At 34.9% G+C, this 24,974-nt stretch overlaps 2 protein-coding genes across 5 annotated transcripts in view; one reads left to right on the top strand and one right to left on the bottom strand.

The window, feature by feature from the left end:
* CENPP (centromere protein P) overlaps positions 1-24,974 on the top strand; it is a 149,956-nt gene that overhangs the window by 92,479 nt on the left and 32,503 nt on the right. The window lies entirely within an intron of this gene.
* Positions 1,718-22,067, bottom strand: ECM2 (extracellular matrix protein 2). The gene is made up of 10 exons (XM_054837715.1): positions 21,857-22,067; positions 18,119-18,438; positions 13,193-13,381; positions 11,369-11,851; positions 10,929-11,044; positions 9,506-9,641; positions 8,062-8,219; positions 6,009-6,148; positions 4,551-4,877; positions 1,718-3,991 (listed from the first exon to the last, which is right to left on the bottom strand). Exons 2-10 carry the CDS (start codon positions 18,411-18,413, stop codon positions 3,781-3,783), a joined length of 2,055 nt encoding a protein of 684 aa, XP_054693690.1. The 5' UTR covers positions 18,414-18,438; positions 21,857-22,067; the 3' UTR covers positions 1,718-3,780.

Below are 24,974 nucleotides of genomic sequence, written 5' to 3'. Positions count from 1 at the left end.
TTGCCCAAATTCTTATGTATGATGCATGAGCCAACATTGCAAATCACTTAGAAATATCAGACAGAGAGTCTAAAGCCCCAAAATTCCTCTTATGTCACAAAGCATTGTGGTACTGGAATTGCTGTGGCTATGAAATCCTAACCTTTGCTATTCTGTGTCACTTAACTGACTTTAAAATACCTTACCCTCTCATAGTTTCAACATTTACATTACATCCTTGTATTTAGATATATTTACCTTACATTTCTCTTTGGCTGGGTTACTAAAAAGATTTTCTTCAGGTTTTTGCCCTGCTCTGTGTAGTTTCCTCTCTGAAATGATTAAAAAAATTACTAATGGGACATCTCTGTAGTCTTAGCTACTTGCAGCTTGTTATCTCTTGAATTTATCTGTGAATACAAATTGTAGCTACATCTGCATCTGGAGAACAGAAGAAATGAGAGTGCTTCTGTGCATCTACCCAAATCCGATTGTTTGTTACTTGACTGGCCTAACAGCTTTCTTCCTCAAACTGCATTCTCATCAGGGATGGGCAGGCAGTCGTTGTTCCGTCTACCGAGGAATAATGTGAAGGGTTTCCCAGTATATCTCAACTGAGCTTATTGTCAGACTAAAAGATGAAGTGGTGCCTGCTTCTGGTAAGTCTTGGGAAATCTTCAAAGCACCCGTATTACCAAGGTTCAAGCAAGTTATTTCAGTTCCACGAGAATATGGAATGGCTATTACAGGGTTTGATCCATACTATTTTATAAGACTTCTGAGTCTGATAATACTTTAGCAGAACTGTATTCCATTCTTACTCTAATTGCCTTATTGAAGTATATTAATTTCTAGTGTAAGTCTGCAAAAATTATTTGCTGAAATATATTTTAGAGAATAAACAGTAACTGTAGTGGTTTTGTGTTGAGCCATCCTTGCATATTTTTATCTTACTGGTGGCCAAAAGTTTCTGAATTTGTTCCCATATTTTTCTTGACCAGGAATGGTCAGGTCACTTCTCTGTGTCTTACCATCACAACCTATAAAAGGGTGATAATCCAATTTACTTTGTTTATAAAAGCCTTTGAGGCTCACTGTTAAAAAGTAGTGGGATTTTTTTATAATAGAGCCCCTTTCACTTCCAATGTAGTTGGCAATTTTGAAGAGTGAACAGACTTAAACTGCTTCCATTTGACATATGGAAATGTTATCCAAGTTTAATTGCCCATGTGTTTCTTAAGTGAGTAAGCATCCGTTTGTTGCATAATCTTCATCCCTTGGATTTTTTCTTCTTGGTCTTCTGCCTCTGCTACTGTTGTGTTCTGATTCCAAAACGTTTTTCCTTCAGTCTCTCTGTTTCACTACTGTGGCATTACCTTTGCATCCTAATTTTAGGTCGTGTTATGTTATGGAGTGCTTCTTGTAGAAACAACTTATCACAGCATAATTTCAGACAAGCTTGATACTCACTGTATTAAATGGCCAAAGGAAAAACCTTAGACAAATGACTTGCATAAAATTCACTTTTATGATATATTAAAAGTGAAAAAGCACATATTGGAGAAAAAAGTATGTTAGTGGTCGCAATAAACCTTTAGTCATCTGTATTTTAGCAGCATTATCCCATGTGAATCCAGTGGAGATTTTCTAGTGGGTCTTATAAAATAAATCTGAATGTTTTGATAAGAAAAGTAGTCTACTTGAATGAAGAGAGTTGCAACAATACATGGTGTTTTGCTTATATTTATTAAAAGAATGCATACAATGGTGTAATACATCAGCTTGTTTATCTGGAAATCCCTCCTTGGGTCAATCTGTGTATTCAAAATGCGTAGTAAAGCTTCTGAAAGCACTGCTCAGCAGTGTTGCAAAGTCTGAAGTTATTTAGCAATAGACTAAAATTATTAATTTTAATAATTTAGGGTTTTTATTCTCTCAAAGTAGTAGTTTGGGAACTTAATGGTGTTTGACAAAGAAAGAAATGTTAGTCAAAGTATTAGCTAAAGTCAAAAGGAATGAAGGAATCAAATCTTGAAAGTGCACAAGCAATGACATGAAATCATCGAAACCAGAACATTGTGAGTAAAAACTCAGCCTGTTGATTTCACCGTTCTTTACCAAACTTAGCAAATCACTAAGGTATGACTTCTGACCATGGTTTACCAAACAAAATATCCAAAGTAATCTTTTTACAGAAATCCACATATCTTAGGATTATTTCTTACCAGAAATACATCATCTTTTCATTTGCTGCAGATGAAGTACCATTGTGCCTTGCAGGTAATAGCTTATTGGAGTAAAGGAGAACTTTGAACTAGAACAATGTGATTTTGTTTTTATCATGATTGCATAGCTTCAGAGAAAACGAAACTTGGGTGTTCATATATGCTGTCTATAATATGCTAAAAAAAATGTTTGGAGATCCTTCATCATTAAATGTGGTGTGAACAGTAAGCTTATACTGATTATATGACATGTCAGTTGGCAGGAGTTTGGGATGTGTGGGGAATGCATAGCGAAACCTTCACTTCCAGAGTGAGGGCAAGAAAGTTACAGTTGAGTAGTTAATTTGTGCCTTTTAGGATGTGCAGTGGCTTACAGCTTTTATATGCCTTTAAAAAAGTCAATCTCTGTATTATCCATTTCATCCTTTGTTCCAATCCATTCTGAAGAAGAAATGATTAGGCATTAGTACCTATAATATTGAAGAAAACAGGGTAGATATTTTTTATGCCTTACAGAGTAGCCCAGGAGAAGGTGGAAAGTATTTGTGTGAAGAATAATGACTTGGCAGTGATCTGTAATCATTTCCTACCACCAGCCTACTCTTAGAAAGGACTGTAGAATTCAAGAAATATGAAAGATGTTAGAATTACTTTCAATTTTTATTGAGATTGTGCTTTAAAATAAAAATATTCACTACCTTTTATCAAAATTTTGGCCACTTCATAGAATATAGTATTAAAATCTTGAGCAGAATATTAAAAATGCTTCTTTTCTTCAAGAGACTGAACTCCTTTCTAGGGAAAGAGAGGTCTATTTGTAAACACTTACTATTGAATACCTAAGCAGACATTCATATCAAATGTATTACTGAAACTGCTTTATCAATGTTGTCTCTGAAGCGGTGATTTATGACTATCTAGAAGCTTTCAAATAAGCACTAAGTGAATATTTTATAGTTGTGACAAAGTCTAAGTAGCCCCCTAAATGGGCAACATGAAAAAATTTCAAATAAACTTTGTTTAAAAAAAACCCCAAACACTTTAACATTTTTTCCATGAAATTTCAATTGGAAGAGAATTTATCACTGCAAAATATTTGGTAGAAAATCCAGTACTATGTGTGTTTTAAGAAATTTGATTCTTGCACTGCTAGAATGTTTGTAGAACTTTTAATTGTATCATTTTTAAAGTTGATGATACCATTTAAAATGTTTTTAATTCAGTTAAATAAGACAGGACCAAGTTGAAGGTTTAGTTATTTTCTTCTTTTCTAAAATCTGATCTTGTGGAGGTGTATCTGAGGGCACAGTTTGATCTATTGTGTTTAAGTAGAATTTCTGTGAATAGAAATAAAAATCTATGACATAATCTTGAGCTTCTACTTTTACATTTAATGTTTTTATAATGAAACGATATTAAGAAATACACTACTACTCTTACTTCAGTATATAATATACTGTATCTTATTTATAATAGTAAGAAGGGTTTAAATCAGAAATAAGCAGACCTGTTAGTAGCAGAGAATAAATAAAGCTGTGTTTCTAGAGATAGGGTTTGCAATGCAAAAGTTGGGTGTTTATTTGGTCTTCTGTGGTTTAAGAACAACACTGCAATAGGATCTTATGCATGAAAACGCATGAGGTGATAGCTGTCTTGTATTGATATAGTTGTTTTCAAGATGAACATGTTCCAAGCGTGACTCTTCATTCTCTTCCTCTTCACTATTCTCGTGAACATCATCATCAGTGATATGAGAAGTCCTGCAGATGCGTTCTGGAGGGACTGTCCTGTGACATTGTGGGAGGAATTATATTTTAATTATTTAAGATAACGCATGACTTCATAATTTATTTTAGAGATGCTGTTTATTTAGAGATTTGAAAATGTTAACGTAATCAGAACTTTACATATTCTCAATAATGTATTTATTGAGAACTCTTATAACTCACTCTTTTTAAATTCTCTCCTTGCATTGTTTTCTCATTCATATCTTGTATGTAGTTTTCCTGAGGAAAGTATTGCCAAGTGTTGCTGAATGAACACTTTCTGTACAACACATGTAAGATCCTCTAACATTCCTTTGTTTTGTGTGGCCCAAGGTGTATTACAGGTTAATTTCCTGGAGAGAACTGGTGCTTAGCATCTTCATAAGCACTTTCAAGAACTATGAAGAAGGGTGAAATCTCACTTTTCTCCTATTACGTGCAGAAATACTGCAGTAGAAAATGCAAGATTTAGCTTCTCCTTCAGAATTTTTTTAAAGAAAGACTTACTTAAAAGTAAACAAAGTGTGTCTTGTAACATCTATTTTAATGCCAGTAATGTAACAAAGAGCTTGGAAATTACCTTATTTTATTATTGTTCAGTCTTAGAAAACGTAATTTTCTCATTTCATCAATTCCAAATGGTACAGACTTTAATTCATTGTGATCCAAAAACAACTCTCTCAGAGAGTGATATGCTCCAAAAAACGATACTGGATCTATTCCATCATCAGTAAGTTTGTTAAAAGACAGGTAGAGGTACTCCAGCCCTGGCTTCATGTGACCAAAGACATATCCTGGGATTCTTTCAATCTGATTTCCTATAAGTATCAGATGTAGTAAAGATTTTGGCAGATAGGAGGGAACGTGATATAGCTTGTTATAAGAGAGATCAATTGATTCCAAGTTCCTGCATTAAAGGAAAAAAAAATTAAAACATTATAGCATACTGCATTGTTAAAGCTACTTTCTGTACAAAATAATGCTTAACATGATTACAAGGAAACTAAATGTCAAAGGGAAATTTGTTTCTGTTAATGGAACAGAATGCATTTTATGGAACATGGTCATGCATAATTACTCTGGGAATAGAAAGAATTGAAGTCATTAATTATCAGTTAAGCACAATGATTCTGTTGATGGGAAGAAATCTACAGTAATGAGTACAGAGAGAAGGTTGAATGGAGGAACCCCAAGGGACTAATTTGTGATTGATAAGCATTGCTGAATTGCAATAATGAGTTACACTGGAAAACACATAACAAGCCTGGGACTTCAGTGATATCCCATTGACATGGATTTTTAAATTTTATTCTAAAGCCCATTTGATATTGAATTGTTTTGTGACTGGCTCCTTTAGAATCACTCAAATGTGTTTAACTTCCAGAGATGAGAGAAGTTGTTAGTAACAGTGTGGTGGTTTTCAGATTAAGCAGTTGACAAATCCAGAAATCAACTGATAGGACTGCAGCTGATGGTTATGGCGAGGTACCCTACGTAGCTTAGCAAATAATTTACCAGAAGAATCAAAAGCTGTATCGTCTTTTGCTTCTTTCATTCTCATTGCTTGTTCTGCTTATATTCTACTCATACACAGTGCGGCCGCAAAGTCTTCCCTTCATCTTATTTACTTCTTTAATTTTTAATCTAATGGGAAATAAGGCTAGGACAGTATTCAGTTGTTTTTAATTACCTGTGAGATAATGATCTATAAATACCAAATTATTGTATAATTGTATGGAGTATTATTAATAATTAATGTCCTTTTTTTGATTGGATGGCCAGAAGAAATATTTAGACTTTTATTTTGATACGGTACAGATTTCAGGTGTAAGATCTTTTTGTTTTAAAGCTGACTTTGAATACTTCCTAGGTTATACAATTTAAGCAAAGGAAATTAAGACAAATTAGCTAAGAAAAACAAGCAAATCAAAAGCTAACTACAATTAAAAGTAATGAAGTGCAAATATTTATTTCATTATCTGACTCATTAATAACACAGAAATAGAAAATAGTTGTATTTTAAATGATTCATACTTACTCTTGATTTATCCAAGCCAAAGGTGCTATTCTGTGCTCTTCTAATTTGTTATGCTTTAGCACAATGACATTTATGTTTCTTGTATGGTTAAAGCAAATTTCTGACACTTCTTCAATTTGATTATTTTCAAGGTATAACTCCTGTAAGTGCATTTGGAAAGAAAAGTTGTGAAAGCAAAATATGCTATTCTTTCCTATTGCAAATTCAAAATGTAGCTATTCCCTGTCCTCCACATTACCTGATATATCCGTTAATTTCTAGATAAAGAAATAATAATCTGAATCGGAGTCAGTCTGTAGCTGTAGCGTGACTTTCAGAAACGTGGTTATTCAAAGCAATTATTTTGTTTTCTCATTTGTGAGAATGCAAATTGCTTTGATAGACCAAATAGAAAAACAATTGTTTCTTTTGTCTTGCCTGAAGTTATACAGTGTAAGAGTATATAATATGAGAGTGATGAGAGATTGACAAGAAATTAATTTTTTTTTGGTCTTGGAAAGCTATTAGTGAGAAAAATATTAAGAGTTTTGCTTTCTTAATATTTTTGCTGGGCACTTGTGAGCTTTGAAACTTTCAAATTTGTAGGAACATAAAATGTTAATATTTTACAAAACTTAATGCTGTGACTCTGCAACATATCAAAACTGCGTGTTTTACACAGATTAAGTTCCTGATAATGGCTGTAATGTAGGCTAAATACGATGTGAAATAAAAATGGAGCAATTACTATAATATATGGACCTGAAATAGAATTTAGGGCCTGTAGAGGAAGGCTTTGGGAAAAGAGAAAAACACCTTGGTAGCCTGGAAATCATTGTTTGTAAATTTATTAGATGTTAGTTTAAAATTAAATGTTCCCAAAGCATATGAAGTGTAGAAAAACTTGCCAGGTGTTCACTGTTTCATCGAGGAGGGATGAAGTGGAAAAAAAAAAAGAAAAATGTAACGTATGAGTGAAAGGGTGGTGGAGAACATTAGGCTGAGGTAAAGTTGCAGGCAGTAGCTGTAGAAGCAGCTAATATTATAGAAGAGGTATTGTTGGCTTGGCTAGATTTGGGTTTCCTTTTTATTTTATCATCCCCCCCCCCCCATTTCAGATTATGGAAGATGCCAATGATAAAAAGAAATAAATACGAGATCACTGAAATGAGAAAGAGAAAAGGAAAGATAGAATCAGGAGAGATGGTGAAATTAATAGGTAGCAAGAATTATCTTTGAAGTAAAGATTGAGGTAAGCAGAGAATGAAACTAGACAGAGATTTAAAAGGAGGACGAAAATACCTTCCAAACAGCATCCCTAAAAAACCGAACCAAGCCAAAACACCACAACAATTATCAATTCTGGGCAGAGGAATGAGAAGGGAGACTACCAACAGAAGAAATTACTTGATTAAAAATCAAGGAATGAGGAAACTGTTTGGAGAAGAGAAATAAACCTCTTGTTCAAACACCCACACCCCCCCCAAATAAGGTGGAATTTGGCAAAGATTTGGAAAACCAGGGAAATTGAGACTTAGAGCAGCCAAAAAAGGAGGAGGGTAGTTAGATATAGGCATCAAAAGAGTATTTCTCTCTCTCTCTTTCATACTAGACAATCTTGATTCCTTCAGTCTTTCCTTATGAAGCAGGTTTTCTAGATCTCTCATTATTATTGTTGCTGCCTTGTGAACTTTACTTTGGGCGGTAACCCAATGTTTGCCGTGTTTTTGCACTAAGACATTATCTGTATTAGGAGTGTTTTGTGAATTACGTGTAACTGAAGAGACAGAAGTCACAGGCTATGGTATTTTGTGAGACAGTACTAGATAAATTCAGACTTAAAAGATACATTTTGGGATGGAGTTGGTACATAAGTACATTTCTAGAAATAATGATTTAGGAATCAAAATTACTAGTATATCTAGAACCAAATTTATAAAATGTAAATTTCTCTCTACCTGATAATACTAAGGCAGTAAGTAGGAAAAAAAAAAATGATGAAAATGTCTGGAAAAATGAAGCTTTTTTTGTTCTGTTGGGGTTTTTTGCTTTTGGTTTTGTTTTGGGTTTTTACCTCAAGAGTGGCAGGAAGACCTTGTGGGATAATTCTAAATTTATTTCTTCCCAGTCGCAAATAAGACAGACTTTTCAAAGGATAGAAGGCCAAAGGACTGACATTTGCTTCACTGAGTTTATTTCCTTCTAATTCCAGGGTGACCAAGTTCTTTAAATCTGAGGAGAAAAAGTTGGAATTTCTGTTAGTTAATGCCATCTCATATCTTGTTAAAATGCGTGTTTAAAATCTGTCTTAAACATTATTCAGATCAGTTCACAGCAAAGAAGAAATGTAGTGAAAGGATTTTCATTTATTATCTCATAATCATAGAATTATGTTGTTTATTAGTTTGTAGAACTAGATTGACTAGAGCTTTATTTATAGTTTTCTCTCCCACTTGGAAATGAAAAGAAGGCAGCTGTAGGACTTGTGGGTAGTGCTGCCCTGTAGGCCTTCTTACTCCATGGTTATGTGCAGATGATGTTGGACTATGTGGGTGCTGGCCTTTGTGCAGCACCCAATGATCTCCTTGGGTCTCCATCACGTGATAATGGGGATGTTACTCACTCTTTGGGCTCATAGCTTCTTCCTCTCCCTGCTTTTCTCCTTCCAACCACTTACTGTACTGTGCTGAGAACCCTTCATGGATTATACTGTTCCTCCTCCTCCTCAGCCGTCCAAATGCAGGTCACAGAAGAAACCAGTGTTGATCAATGTATGTAAGCAGGAAATACTATTTCATAATAAGAAGTTCCTCATTCACAAATAATTTGAATAACTTTTTTTATACAGATGCTTTGTATAGCTCCTCCTAACAGCGCCATTTGATCATTTTAAAGGCTCTTGCAGCCCTTGGCCCAAGTTTTATTCGTCTTAGCTCAAGCATTCGTATTGCTCCATAGTGAGCTGTATCACTAAACTGATCCAGTTTAAATGGGGACCCTTTTGGCAGGAGAGGAAAGGGAGCAGAAAAGTCAGTCAAGTTATGACATGGATGGTACCCTTTCTTTTGTTCTTTTTTTCTTCTTGTATCAGCTGACATGTAGCTTGGCTTAAAATGCTCATGGTTAACTCCAATTATATTCTGCATCATTTTTAATGCACATCAAATTCTGTTTGCTTTCATGCAGTTTAAAAAATAATGAATATAGTTTCACCACACGTAAAGCGATCAGGTTATAGGTCAGGAGAGTAAGTATATTCAACATACTTCAAATCTATCTCTGCTTTGTAACCTTAAATACAAGCTTCTTTGGGAGAGTAGCAGTTGCATAAGAAGGGGAAATGTAATTTTAAAAAACTTTGTCATGCAAATCACATCTTTTGTTGCTTTTTGAAAACAGGGCACTTTAAAGCTAGCAATTATTTTTTTTTATATCAAACCAGATTCATTTGGTTGAACATTCTGCTTTTCAAATTTATTTTAATCTTTTCATATGACCGATATTAGTTTTCTAAATACCTTGTAAGCCGTCTTCATCAATGGCATGAAGGTGGTTGTCATTTATTTTTATTTCTTCCAAAGTTGATGGCAATTCAGAGGGAATATGTACCAGCATATTTCCATCCAAATACAAACGTTTTAGCTTTTTCAGGATCTTAATCATGGGGATGAAGAAAAGAACTTAGATTATCAAGGTGTAAAATATATGGTCAGACATATTGTATAATCATAGTTAACGTTTTCTTAAACATATGCGTTTTGAAGCTTTTCAGCAGCAGTGTGCTAGTATCCAGTGTTTTGAATAAAAAAAATAAATCTGTCCTACCAGTCTAATTAATTGGTTTCTTTATGCTAAATATTAACAAGGGTGCCAGTTAACGTGTGTAATCGGAAGAGCTTGATCGAGCACGTCAACTTTTCACATGGCCAATCCTGCAGCTATCTAATCATAACTATTTGTATTACTGCTACTGTCTTTGAGTCATGTAGGTATTACCTTACTACACTACTGCAGTATTTAGGAGTTCAAAGTACATGTGTGTATAGATTATGTGTTTATACTGCTCGTTTGTGAACAAACTGATGATTTTCTGTAGGTGACCAAATTTACTTTACTCAAGCATAATGACAGCAACTTTTTCAGTGACCTGGGATTTTTATGACTTCAGCCTCCTTAATAAATTGGTATGAAAAATTATCATAGTTTAATTTTGATAATTGCACATCATGAATCATGCAGTAGTGGGCATTTCTTGAAAAGTTGTTTTAGCAGTGGATGCACTGAAGTCTGCTTTCCTCCAGTTTTGTCTTAACTGGCTTGAAAGTTTCTCATTAAAGACAGTCAACAGTAAGCATACAGCTGATTACAAGAACGGCATTTGTATTTGGTATATTCTGTTTGATGATGCTATGTTCCAGATCATAATATTGTTCACAAATGAAAAAATTTTAAACCACAAAAATGATTTTAGGTTAATTTTAACTAAGAATACAATGACACTCAGCTGAGTGGATTTTTATAACAAGACTTGGCATTAGCAGATCTTTTTGGGAATCCAAGAGCATAAGCTCAATAGAGCTAATGTAGTGGGAAAGATGATGCATAAATTTACAAATGTTGGGCCTGAGTATCCCAGGTGTTCTTAATGGAATATGGGCTCTTCAGTTCTGAAATCTCTCAATTGCAATTGATGAAATATGAGAAAATTCTCTCTCTTTTATTGTTTAACATTTAATACTTGGTGAATGTCATTCAAAAATCTCTATGCATTCTTGATTATGACAGATTTCTTGAAATAGCCAGATTTAACTGTATTCTAATTATAGGATGGTTGCTCATACTAGGTGCAAACTGTTTTAGAGCCATAGACTGAAAAACAGGAAAAACTTTCCTTTAAGCAATAGTTATTCATAGGATATTAGAAAAGTTAGGTTTTCTTACTTTGAACGCTTGTGGACCTATGCCAGGAGAGGTAATATTATTTTTACTCAGATCAATCCATTCCAGATTAGGTATCCCATTGAATGCTTCATCCGAGATAGTAGTGATACTATTTCCTGGGACAGAATTCAAGAAAATAATTTAAGTTATGAATTACAGTGTGCATATGAGTTGTGTAGTATTGTACATGAAAAATGTATTATGGAAATAGTTGTATTATGTACAACAATTGTGTGTAGATCTATTCATATTAGTATTTAAACACTAGTAAGCCAATCTAACATTTTTAATTTATTGTTTTAGAGGCTTACCTGTAAAATTCATTCTAATACATTTCTATGATAAGAAGTGACAAAGCATTAACACTACTGTTAACTGCATTTGAGAATGGATAATGTTACTTCATGAGAAAAATTGTGCAAAGTATACCCATTATTTACCTGTAAGGTCTAGACTTGTTAGCTCTGGATCTGAGATTGGTGGTATTTGTGTAAGTTTTGCATTAATGCAGCTTACTGTGCTGTCCGAGGTAGAACACCCAGGTGGCAAAGGAGGAGCTTCTATGGGTGGAACAGGAATTGGGAAACGAGATGGCATTCTCAAAGTATCATCATCTTCATCACTTTCATATTGTATTTCTTCTGCTGCTGCTTCCTTTCTTGTGATAGGCTTCTTTTCTCTGTGATAGGCTTTATGTTTCTGTCGATTTTTTTTGCCTTTCCTTTTTCTTTTCTTTTCATTCTTTTTATGAACCTTTTTCTCCTTCAACTCCACCACTTCTGTTCTAAGCAGTTCATCTTTTTCAGTTTGAGTATGTGCTGATGACAATGCATTGGTGTTGTCAAGGTCATTGGGTTCTGGAGAATCACCAGACAACTCGCTTATGTCATCCAGGGAAATAATACTTGAATCCAAAGAGGAAGCTAACCAGAGGCAATGAGAACAAAAGAAAAAGTTGTCTGATAAGAGGACATGAAACTAAAGTTTTAGTAAACATTGTTCCCCTCATACAGTAAATATATGCTAATTATAGCAGAATAGTATTCCCCTTAGAGTATGATTTGAATACGATATGAATGATAATATGGTCTTATATTACTGCTTGACAGAAGAGATATGCCTTGACTGGGAAACGATTAAGCCAGCCATACAGAACAGTTTGTAGACAGGTGTGATTCATTGCAACTCCAGAAAGAAGGTGGGGAAATTAATATAGCCTTCATTCTCTTCCTTTTTGAACTAATGTATTAATTAGGGTTTTTTGTGTTTATGGAGGTGTCTAAAGAGGAAAAAGAATGTGTCTGGGAGTGAGAGGAAAATAATTTGAATAAAATTCTCAAAGGTTAAGACTTGTTCTCCTGTGCAAGGGACTGTCAGGTGTAGAGATGCTGCAAGTGGGGAGGTCACCAGGGAAACGTGTTAACTCCATTACCAAAGTGCAGTTGTTACTTGCATAACGGGGCATTTCAAATAGAAGGAGTTTAGTTGTTTCAATCAACATGACTTCTAGTTCTACAGTTAATTTCTGTCATGTCTCTACTGAGTGCATTTCTGTGTGTCACACATGCACGGACACAGGAGGCTAAATAATGTTTTTACGGTCAGAGGAGGTTAAGTTCAGTACTTTGCAGACATAGGGTATTGGGAGTGGGGGAAGGAAATCACATTTCATCTTTACGTCCTCCATTCCTTTTCTTTTTAAAGATACTGATTTTGTTTAAATTTTTATCAAGAACAAGTAAGATTGTAGTTCTGTTGTTCCTCTTGTAAGCTGACTTTCTTCTCTTGACTTATATCAAATAGTTGCATGTTTTTACACTCCTAACAAGATTTACCAGTCTGTAAACTGTATTATATTATGTATGTCTAGTACATTAATAATGGCTAGTAGTTATTGATTGATCCTTTGTAAATGGAAGTGGGATATAAAATGTAACTAGATGTTCTTTCTTCATACGTTTACCAAAATTTTGTACAGATAGGAGGGAAGAAGCAGAAAGGGGAAAATAAAAAAAAGAAATATATTTATCTTTACTATTGCATACTTAACATCTTCTTTAAATATTATATCAAACTCATCCAACAGCCAGTGTACTCTAAGAAACTGAAGTCAGCTTGAGTAGAAATTATGATGACCTGCTCTTATGTAATTCAGGACTTATTTTCTCTGTAAAAGGATAATGTGTAATCCTTGATATCATTAACTGTAACATTTATGTTAGGTTTTGCATGAGATAGTTTTAAAATATTATGGTGTACCGTACCACTATCAGAACAAACCGGGCAGCATTCTCCTGCAGGTATAATAGTTTTGGGACATTTCAGAGGGTGGCACATGGTTGTATCACATATCACTTCTCCTTTTGAACAGAGACAGGTAATGCAAGGCTTGGGAGACCAGACAGCTTTATCATACATAATCATGCCATTAGCTGTGCAGTGCCCTTTCTTTCCTAAGAAAGAAAAAAAAAAAAAAAAGAAAAAGAAAATTGGAGTTAAATAGCTTAAACTGAAAGGAAAGAAGCCCTACTATTTTGTTTTCGTTTTGCAAGTATGTAGAATACACCCTATTCTGAATATCTTATCCTTATTCCTCATTTTTTGTAGCTGTGTTTTCTGCAACTTAGTAATAGTAATGGTATTCACTTCATAGTGACTGTTCATAGGCTTAATTGAAGTAAAGTCCATTCTGTAATGACTGGTAAGACGGCAAAAACCTTCTCTTCCCTGTAACTTGCTTTATCTGAAAAAAACCCACCTCTGCTAGGAAAGTAGCAAGCTTGAACAACTTATGCTAATAAATATTTCATCTCCAAAGGTTCTGGACATGAATCTACAAAAAAATGAGATTTTGTCAGGGTGCCAGTTGAAATTTTCAGAAAGAAATGTAGAAGAGATTTTTTTTTTTTGTAAGCTATACTCAGATATTCAGTAGGCAAATTGTTTGGAGAGCGTGAAGACTTGGGAAGGGAACTATTCCAAGCCTCTGTTTCCTTCCAGTGATGGAGTCTACCTCAGAAAAGTTTCCCTGGGCACTTGTCATCCAGACTCCAGGATAAACATTGCACTTCAGCATAATGCTTTTTTCTGGTCTTTAGAGAGGAAGAGAGCCAAGGTTGAGATTCTTCATCCCATGCAAATCTTTTCCTATTTTTGAGTGTACCTCTGAATCTTGTGAGAATCTGTACTCCCTACATACCTTCCTTTTCCTCTAATTAATGTAAGAATGCATTGCTGAAGTGTTCCTTTCAAGCTGAAAACCCATTTCTAAGTTACTTTTCACTTTCCGGTGTATAAACAAAAAAAAAAAAACAACAACAAAAAAAAAATCCTTTTTTTCTATTTGGTTTGACTTCGTCCTTCAGATGAAGATGGTCTAACACAGTGGAAAAATCTTATCTCAACTGAATTTACATGCAAGAGACTTCCATTTGCGATAGAGAAATTGTCTTTGAAGGGATTGTTTGCAGGGTTTGTTTTCCCACACTCCACCCTGGTCCATGCTTGGTTGTTCAGTTTTCAAGGGAAGAGTATTCAGAGTAGTCTTTAAATTTCCTGACAAAACTACTGTAAATATTTGGTTTAAAATGTCTCTGGAATTAATATTTGACTCCAAATCAGGCATTTTGCAAAGTCCTTCAAGGCAGTCCTACTCTCAGCTTCATAACAAAGGTATTCCTTGGCCCTTCTATTTAAAGACCGTTGCATACAAACCTGTTTTCTGGCATAAAAATTATCAGAATCATCCTGTTTAGATGCTCCTCTATATTCCTCATATGTTTAAAAATGATCTTTTAAAATACTCTCAGGATGGAAGGGGCAAGAAATTAATTTTTTAAACAGTTGCATCTTGTGTTTTCAAAGGTCCAGGATATGTACGTGTCATTTCAGCTGCTCTAATCACCTCAAGCCCTGTTAACTGAAGGAGGACATGAATTAGCCCAGGCCAAATGTTAGTTGGCTGTAGTTATGTAGTTAATGTTAGTCCCTTGTCATTCTACCCAGGTATCTGTAATCCAGCTGTTTGCTGGATCCTGACTTTTGGATCTTGTTTTTATGTGCTTGCCAGGAAGCCACAATATTTCTTTTAAATAATCTCCAAAGGAAACACAAAAAACCCACTACACTTTCTCATGTTAAACAATAAAATGTCAGCTGTTCCAGAGGAACATATCTGGCTTGAGATGGAAATTCTTCTGTGCTTCCTTAAATTCTTTATTTTATTTTAGCTGCTAGACTGTATCTGAAGTTGGTGCAAAACTTGTCTGAATAAGCATAAAGATACTGGTTATCAGGCCTTGGCCTCTGCAGACTTCTTTAACAAATTACTTTGTTTTCTGCGTGCATGAGAGTTACTTAAAAAGACAGAACAAACGTGTGTGCTCAAAGGCAAAGAGGTCTCCTTTTATTGCATTGCAGAACTGCTATTTAGTATTCTGTTGGAATTCACCTAACTCCTGTGACACAGAATAAAGGCTGTGTTGAGATGCTCTTTAGACTTCCCATCCACTGAATAACTTCTGTATGGTGGTACAAGCAGGGAGCAGTGAGCTTTAGGAGATATTAGAAATAGTGCAACAGTGTACATCCTATTGTGCACTGCTTAATGGGCAGACTGTAAAGGACAGACAACTGCAAATTGTCTTATGTTGTGGTGAACTTTGATTTAATATAAATGGTTCATGTGACTTTTATATGGAGGAAGGAGATATGTCTGGTTACTGTTAAACCTCTATTTAACTGTTAATATGATATCTGTAAATTGTTTTTTAGGCTACTAGGAGCAAAATAAGTAGCAGTAGTAGTTTTGGATTGCATTTTCTTCTGTTCTGAAGCATGATTAATAATAGTCTTCTATTATTTAATAGGCTCTGTTTTTTCCAAATCTGACATTAACTTGAAAAAATTTTGAACTTTAAAAGCTAGACTAAAAAATACCTTGTGGTTCAAGTCTTTGGCAGATGAGCACAGGACTTTTAACCTTTGGAAATATGGTGTAAATTCAGCATGAAGTTCCAAATAAAATGAGTTCAGTGGTTTTAGCTCAGCTTTTGGATGCAAGTCCAGATAGAAAGACACAAATGAGGCGGGGAGTGGGGAAGAACCTTGCATTATTTCAGCATGACTGATGGTCTCTGACAGAGAAACTGGAATATCTTACATGAAGTGTATGCTATTTATGTGGTATTTTCCTCTGTTTAATTTAAAAAGTATTTTTAAATTAAAGGTTTGACATTAGTAGTATGTATTATAAGAGTAATACTGTAGTACACACTAGAAATGCTATAGTCAAGAGTTTTGCTAGTTTTCCCATTAAAACCCTTTACTTAAAAATATTTGATTTGAAATGGTTCAGCTTTTCTGAGAGTAACGACTCGCAACAAATAGTAATTATTAAGAAAATGTGACTAAAATAAGTTTTGTCATTTAAATCGAGAACTACTAACCTAGTGGTCTTGTGTGACACGCTAAAAGGCTTAACTTTTTGCTTATAAAAATACATTATTATCATTTTATGTAATTAGGGCATTCTTATTTTTTTCATAAAATTCATAAAATTGCATATGGCGATTTTACTCAGTGTGTGATCTCTTGGTGCTGGAATGGAAGTATCCGTGTCTTCATATTGATTAGCTATAGAGTGGACACAACCCTGTATTGGTTCCTCACCACATCCCAGTGTCCTTTCTTCAACCTTTGAACCTCTTTCTATGAAAAGAAATGAAGTATCATAACATCTCAATAATTTTCAATTGGTTAATAATTGGGGTTTCAAAATTGAAAAATACTGATAGTAGTGTAGATAGCATAGATTGCAGTGATAGGACAAGAGGTGATGGCCTTAAGCTGAAGGAGAGGAGATTTAGATTAGATGTTAGGAAGAAATTCTTCCCTGTGAGGGTGCTGAGGCCCTGGCACAGGTTGCCCAGAGCAGCTGTGGCTGCCCCTGGCTCCCTGGCAGTGTTCAAGGCCAGGCTGGATGGGGCTTTGGGCAACCTGGGCTGGTGGAGGGTGTCCCTGCCCATGATGGCAGGGGGGTGGAACTAGATGATCTTTGAGGTCCCTTCCAACCCAAACCATTCTGTGATTCTATTCAGAAGTTCTTATCTTCAGAATGGATGTCTGATTTTTAGATTCTTGTGAATCTTAATTTCCTGTTTTGAGAGTCGTAATTTCCTGTTTGTGACATTGAACATAAAATCACAAGCATCCTAGAGCAAGAGTTCTTTCTTCCTTTACTGCACTAAGGACCAAAGAAACACTTAACAGCTGTCAGTTCTTAATCCCTGTCTAGTCTTGCATTCTTTGAGGAGCCTGTAGAGAGAGTCCTATTAAGATGGCCAAGGCAGGTTTCAGTAAAGATCAATGAAATGATGCTTTTGTTTGTTTTTCATAAGAAATCAAATCCTCTTCCCTACATCTCCTTCAAAAACCCTAAAATACATGTTAGTGCAGCAATGTGAAAAACTCTAGATCACCAAAAAGGCAAGTTTTATATAAATCATACTATTGACCTCCTTATAAATAAATCTGGGTTCTCAATATAAATGGAGTATAAGAGTGATCTTGTGTTGAATGAGTGTTTTTTTTTCTCTCTTAGCTTAGTTTTGCATCAAAAGGGTTTTGTTTGTAACATGTTTCATATTGCATGTATTACCATGTGTTATTAATTTATTTGCAAAATAAAGAATTATTCCTGAAATACTGTATGTAGACATAGTTTGAATGATGCTTTTCAAAAATACAACTAAAAAAAAGAACTTAAATCCATTTAAATAACACTGGTGTTAGTGGTGTTAAGGCCTCAGTGAAACATTAATTGACTTAGTAGATACATTGAGCAAGAAATTCTTCAAAATGGCCTTCAAACTTGCTACACATTTGAAGTTATGAAAATATCCCAACAAAACTTTTATTACTTAAGATGAAATGAAAATGCAGAAAAATTGCAGAAAATATTATTACCTGGCAAAGCAGGATTCTCTGGAAGGCTTAAGCATAGACAATTAAAAAGCTTCATATGCGAACAACAAAATTACCGTAAAAGGCAACAAAAGTAGGTTCACAAAAAGGTAATTGAGTTTTATTTCAGTATATGTTGCAAGTATAGTGCAAATAAAGCTTTCATGAATTTATAAATCAAGAGAAAAATGGGCCCACTCTGAGTAGTAGAGGGGCTTTATTCTTACCTGGTAAGACACTGTAACTAGATTCATGTCCACCCACACCTATGAGAGAGTCAAATACTCCCATAACACCGTCATCAATATTAATAAGAGGTATGCCCGGTACTACAGCAGCAGGAGCTGGGAGCTTCATCCGTGGCTGTCTTGGGGACCTGTGCCCTGCTGAGGAGCTCCTTCTCAATCCTCTGTAGTGCATTCTTCTCCTTTGCCTCCTGAGAAGTGCACTAGTTTCATTTTGAGAAAAATCAATGCACAGAGAGGCAAGTAGGAAATAATAGACTAATGATGTAGCCTGCATGGTGTTGTGTGTCTCAGAAAGTATCCTGGAGTGGGAAAAAAAGAGGAAAATTAGATACCTAGAGAGCTTTTAGGATTATGTCGGTGCACTTTTCAAAGCAGGTGGACCAATACATGGTAGGTCAATATAACCAAGCTTCCTTTTGAAAAGAAATTGCCCTATGAAAGCTAAAGCAAGCAATTTTAGTTTTCTGGTTCTCTGCCCTTAAGGACAACAGTCAAATTCAAATAGGTGCTAGCTTTGTATTTGGGGTGCTTTTAAAGAGGTAGTTGAGATTTGCAGTGCCAAATTTGTAGTTTAGCAATTGTTACTGCTCCCAGCAAGGGAGTTCTTGAGAGCTGTAAAGTGTTTCTTCACTTTTTTGATTGCTAATATCTCTCCCAGGTTGTTGTAACTTCTGAACATGGGAATGGCAAAGTAACAAAAAAATACCCAATTTGTTTCTGATACTCTGCCCCAAATGCTTTTGGTTTGTCATTTCTGTGCAAGGTATTTTTCACCATAGATGAAAAAGATGTTGCATTTGCTTCCACTTCTAGCCATCCTCTTCTTTAACAGAATCTTACTAGTTCTGTAGGAGAGGAGACCTTTTGGAAGTTTGAACAGAATAGCATTATTTGTGACATACCACATCTGCTTTGCTAGTGGAAGTTTTTATTAAGCATAGATAGTCTAAAAAGGTTGATCTATAATGGGTTGTGTTCTGCATTTACTTTCTAAGAAATTCAAAATGACTATATATCTTGAGCCTTCTTGTGCTTCTGACAGAAAAAGTACATTTTCTGTCACAAATAGGTGGCATTCCAAAACAGAGCAGTCAAGATTCAGGAGTATGCATAGAAAGCATATCCAGCAATGGCTATACCAATGTGGAAATAAGGCTGTGCATGTCCAAAGTTGTTAATGATTTGTCATAGCTCTGTTGGCATAATTCTTTCAAAAAGGAAATGCTCTTGTCCTGTGGCCTATTTTAGCTGAGATGGTAGAGTCTGAAGACACTCGTCGTCTTGTGATTTTGAGAATTAGTGAAGAACTTGAGACTTAGAGCACTTAGTCTTTGTAGCCAAGACAAGGCTTAGAGTATGTCTGTATTTTTTCTCTAATGAAGTCTTAAGGGGATTTCTTAATGTTTGTCAGCCTGGCTTTATATGTAGCCTTTCATTTTGGAGTTAGTCTTATTATCATTACTTATATTGTATAAATACGGGGTAATAATATTTCAGGAACTTGAACTGTGTTTTTGCCTGAATCAGATTTTTTTAAAAGGTTTATGCGTCTTGGTAGTTTCTGGTTTATATAATAGGTCATCTTTTTGATACAAGTTGCCTAACTTTTCTTTAATATAAGGCATGTGATTGATTGCATGTTTTTCATGCTTTCCACAGCATAATTCTCATATCCTGTTTTTAAATGGGAAGTTGGCAGTAAATAAGCTTAAAACAGTATGTTTTTACTTCTTTCTAATATTGTTGGTTCTGTGTTCCAGTATTTTAACTTTAAAATATTATAGCAAATGTATATATTAATTTGCAGAATTTTCTTAAGCTAAGCTAATATTTTTATTCCCATATAAAGGGAATTTGAGATGCATCTCGCATAAATCCACATAACGTCTCATGTAATAGCAGGGTTCTGAAATTAATCCAGACTTTAGTTTACTCCTTTCTACCCATTAGAAACCAGTTATTCCAAAATGGTATATAGACTTTATTTACAGAAATTACTGTTAGTTAACATATCAAATAGATGCAGAAGCTTGTACTCTGCATTGATGATGTCTGTTCTTTTTCAGAAAGTGCTTGTTTCTTAGTACCTCAGCTTGCAGGACAAATGACCTCATGTTTTTGGTTTCTAACTTGCTTGCATGGTAATGACTGGCTATAAAATTACACAGTAAACTTCTGTTCCACGGGTTTGAATGAAACACACAAAGAGCCCTTAGGGAAAACTGAATATACAAAGAAAAGTCTTGAACGTGTATTCATTTTGTTGAGTTAGTTACATCTTAATTATGGTTGCATTTTTATAGTATACTTTATAATAATGCCATAGCTATGTAGTTACACTACTGCTACATTACATTTGTGCTTTTTTTAACATTTAACCATTTCTTCTTGTGACCAGAGGCGTATAATGGCATGACTGAAATACTTTTCCATTCTTTATGCATGTGTTTTTAAAAGTCACCAATAATGCAGGGTGAATTACATTACATTTACAGTACAAACTATGTTTCAGTGTTTTGCTGCTAACTTCAATATAGAGTAAAACATAGTAAATCCAATTATTTTAAAATGAAACTTGTTTTCATAAAACACATTATAATTATCAATTAAAAAAAATAAACAGGAAACACCCCCTTCAATAATATGTCTTTATAAACTAATCATGTTCCTGTGACTTTATATGCTATATTTTCACACCTTCACACCAAGTTCACTCTTCAGTACTGAAAACTTAATATTGCTGCTTTCAACAAAATGGTGTTCCTTGCATGCAAAATACTGAGCTACGTTTCTAAGTTTCTTTCCTTGGCTTATTTAATAGGTGCTGTCTCACATTTTAAGGCCCCAGTTGTGAATGTCATACAAGAAAAAGGCCTTAAATGCGTTGGGCCTTTACTGCCCATGACTGGAATCCTCAGATTATCTATCAGGAAGTTATATTTAGTAAAGTGCCAGCCAACTTTTAATTTGGGGGAAATTCAAACTATTCATCTTATAAGACTTTTATAATAAATGATTGCCTATCAAAATAAAATTATAGGTAGCTAATGTAATGAAATTACTATATTGTGTTACCAGATACTCTCAACATGACTGCATTGCTATACCTTTTTTAATTTTACCCATAAATGTTTAGATCATGCGTATTATGTGTAAACATCTTTATTACCTTTACTTTTATCATGCAATGTGGTCAGTAGTTTGTAGCTTTCAAAATATTTATCTTCACTAAGTTCAGTATCTGTCCTTTTGCTATTATGTTAATGGCAATAGTTAATTTTTTAAAGTAGTGACTCTTTAGAAATACAAGTATCAGAATTTATTCAATCTATGCAATCTTTATCTATTCAGTCTAAATTCAAACATGTTTCTAAGTTGTCAAGGTTATTTCTCATGATACACAGGGATTAAAGTGATTTACGAAGATTTTTCACATACTCATCTTTAAATTTACTGTATATAAAACTAATTACATTTAGCCATACCAGCAAAGTTAATTGCACTTTCAGTTAGTTTAAGCTTGAAGTGCGTAACAAACATTCATACCAAACAAAAAGCAGATCAACTGGTATTGTGTACTTTATCTAGAAAAGCATTTATGTTCAGTATTGCTAAATATAGCTAATATTATTTCATACATATTTGCAAAGTTAACATGTAGTTTAAGCCATTCAACACCATTCTTTAAGCAGTAATTTAAAATTTAAAACATTTTACCTTGTAATCTAACCTAACAGCAGATTCTGCTTGGTGTCATTTAGTCTCCAGTTGCAAATGAAACAAAATCACAGTCATATCTTTAAAACAAACAGAGAAACAGTAGGGATTGTTGAAACATGTTAGATGATTCCTTAGTTAAGTCTGAAATAGCTTCTTTCCCTGGGGACAAAGCGCTGTTCTGTTCTGTGTGCAGAGAATCAGCTAATACTGTTACTCGGAGAACTAAAAAGCTCACTTAAGGAAAATGAAAAGCAGCACAATATGTTCGGTCCGTAGGCTGACAAGGCACAGCTGGAAATTCTCCTTCAATACTTACAGTTGCATAAGGAACAGGAAAATGGAGTGTTTTCAAAAGACACAAAAATGTGTATTTTATTCAGTTCTGGTTTATGTATTTAGAAATTTAGTTTCCAGGTGGCATGATTTTAATGTATATTTCTTATTCTACAGAGATGATATATTTTTGGCAAGCATAACCTTAACATAAAAACATTTATTAAAATTAGAACTGTTTTCTTCAATTCATATTTTCTTAATCCACTCCTGCCCGTATAGCCTATAATCTATAAGAAGCAAACCTTTTTGTTGAAGCTTTAGCATGGAAAATTTTTCTTTTGTCCCTTTACAGCAATGATTTCACCATAAGTTGTAGCTTATGCATGGAAAAAAAATGACTGAAGCATTTTCCCTTTATTTTTTTGTAAGGCTAATTACATCCTGAAACATGATCCTGAAGCACAGCTATGCAGAAGCAGCAGTGAAGTTAGTAATCTAAATATGAGAACCGAGTGTAGGGGGAAGGGAGGAAATAATGGTACGTTACCACAAGTCCTTCGTATGCCAGCAGAGCAGTTTCCTTCATCCCCAGATAGAGCTTCTGCAGAGTGTCAGTGTTTGATGAGCTGGTGAGTCTGCTGAGCTTCAGAAATGACAAATTTACCTGGTAGATGCAGTTGTCTGAGTTCTTCCGACATTAAAAATTTGTTGTTTGCTTGAATTCATACTCTGAGGAATGTTTAGACAGTCATGGAATGGCATAACCGTTGAGTTAACCATAATTGTTAGCCGGTGGTGGAAAGATACTGGGAAAACACATTGTCTCTTAAAATAGTCATTCAGTTTCTACTGTGCTTTGCTTTGCAAAGTCAAAAGAAGAAATATACACTTTTGTAGTTTATCTGGAGCTGTTTAGAAAGAATGGAGATAGTTATACTTAACAAATGGAGCTAGCATCTGAAATAAGATAGCACGGTTCGGTACTCCTGCTAAAAGCATTGATTGTAAAGGGTGAGTCAAACAATAGGGCAAGAGTTGTTCTAGCACAAGTGGGGGAAAGAATAGCAAATTAAATCTTTTTCCCAAGGTTATGCGTGTCAGCTAAAGGACCATGTTTTTAAATGATGCTGTATTTATTTGAGACAAAAGTGAAAGCATTCACTTCAGTGTAAATGCGTTGTCTTATGCTTCTAATCGCTGTCTCAGGATCATCTTCTGACAGTGTTCGGGCACACTCCTCCAGAAAGCCTGCCTAGCTGCGAGACAAGATTGCCAGCTAGTAGGCCAAGGTGGTGGATCTGGCCAGCCTTTGCTCCTGTGGCATCTCTGATCACTGAATTCTAGTACATCCTCAAAGCTGGACTTTTTAGCTTATGACATCTCTAGATTTTTTGAAAGGTCAACAGCTCTCTAGGACTGAGTGGAACGCCATCTTGTCTCCTCTGCTAGATCATACAGTGAAAATCCTACATCCTCTAAGCAGACTGAAGGATCTCTTACCGTGTTATTGAATCAGTATATAGACTTCTCTAAAACACATACTTTAGCATGAACAGTGAAGCACAAAGGCTTGCTAATTTTAAAGATCTGAGATGATCTATTCATCCGTTATATGTGTATTCCATAGTCTGGGTTTCACACAGAAGGCAATTGCTGGTTAGCAACTGCTTCCTCTGATAATGTTACTCTTTCTAATATGTGAGTAAAAGTCCTGAAGACATTACAGTTCCAGTGGTATCTACGTTTAGTCTTCCTTGTGGCAACCTTTAAATCACTGTTCTTTAATATGCATGCCAAAATGAAGTTTCTCCTAGATGTATGTGGTGCCACCTGACATTTCTGTTACACACACTGAAGTTAAAATATCCAAACAAAAGACTGTTTTACTAAACAAATAATCAATCTAGTTTGTTGTTCTCCTTCATTGCTCTAGTTACCTGGCATAAGAGCATGGCTTTGTGATCTTAGTAGTACCTGCCATTAGTATGAAACAGAATGCCTATGAGGCCCTTACTTATCTTTTTCTCAATTTTTGTTATGGGAGAAATAAAGACAATCTGAGGGATCTGCAAATCCATAAGCTTCCTTTTCATGAAAATGACGTTACCCTTCCCTACAATGAACAAGAATGTTTGAAAACTGTAGGAACTGTTAAAGAGAGTGTCCAGTGGTTACCTGATATCTGGAGGGTTTGGAGTTTTGGGGTTTGGTGCGTTTTTTTCATTTGTATAAGTAGTATCTGAAAACGGACATCATCTGCTGCCTTCCAATAAGATTTAACTATATGTAAGATTAATACTTAAATCTTGTTTTAATATTGTTATTTACATTAAAATCTTCCATGCAAACTTGCCTGTCATAATAACTAAAGAAAAAATACTGTATATTTGGCTAAAACCTCAGACTGGGTTGGCCTTGCGAATTATTTCAGACATACACAGTTCAGGTAATTGCTGTTTGAGTGAAAAACATTGCAGTATCCTCAGAGATCTAATATTTACTGTGTTTATGTGAATAATTCACTCTGAGCGCAGAGCAAGTTACCAGTATCTGCTTGGTCTGTAAGTACTGCTATGCTTCTCTATTCCATATGCATGGCTGGTCATTGGAATGAGTTGTATAATATGAATGTTAGCGTCTATGAAGATGCTTTAATGCGGAGTGGTCTCCTTTGAGGAGAGAGGAGACAAAGAGTAACCACCAGTGACTAATAATTAAAATAACTTTTTATTATTTTATATCTTACGGCAAACTGCCACAAGAGCACTGTTGCTTAGTGTCTTGAGCAAGGGCCATGGGATGTGTGAAATGAACGTGGAACCCTGGAGCCTCTGGCACG

Source organism: Grus americana, chromosome 11 (assembly GCF_028858705.1).
Source record: "Grus americana isolate bGruAme1 chromosome 11, bGruAme1.mat, whole genome shotgun sequence".
In the NCBI taxonomy this organism is placed as follows: domain Eukaryota; kingdom Metazoa; phylum Chordata; class Aves; order Gruiformes; family Gruidae; genus Grus; species Grus americana.
This window is presented reverse-complemented; position numbering and strand designations above follow the sequence as displayed.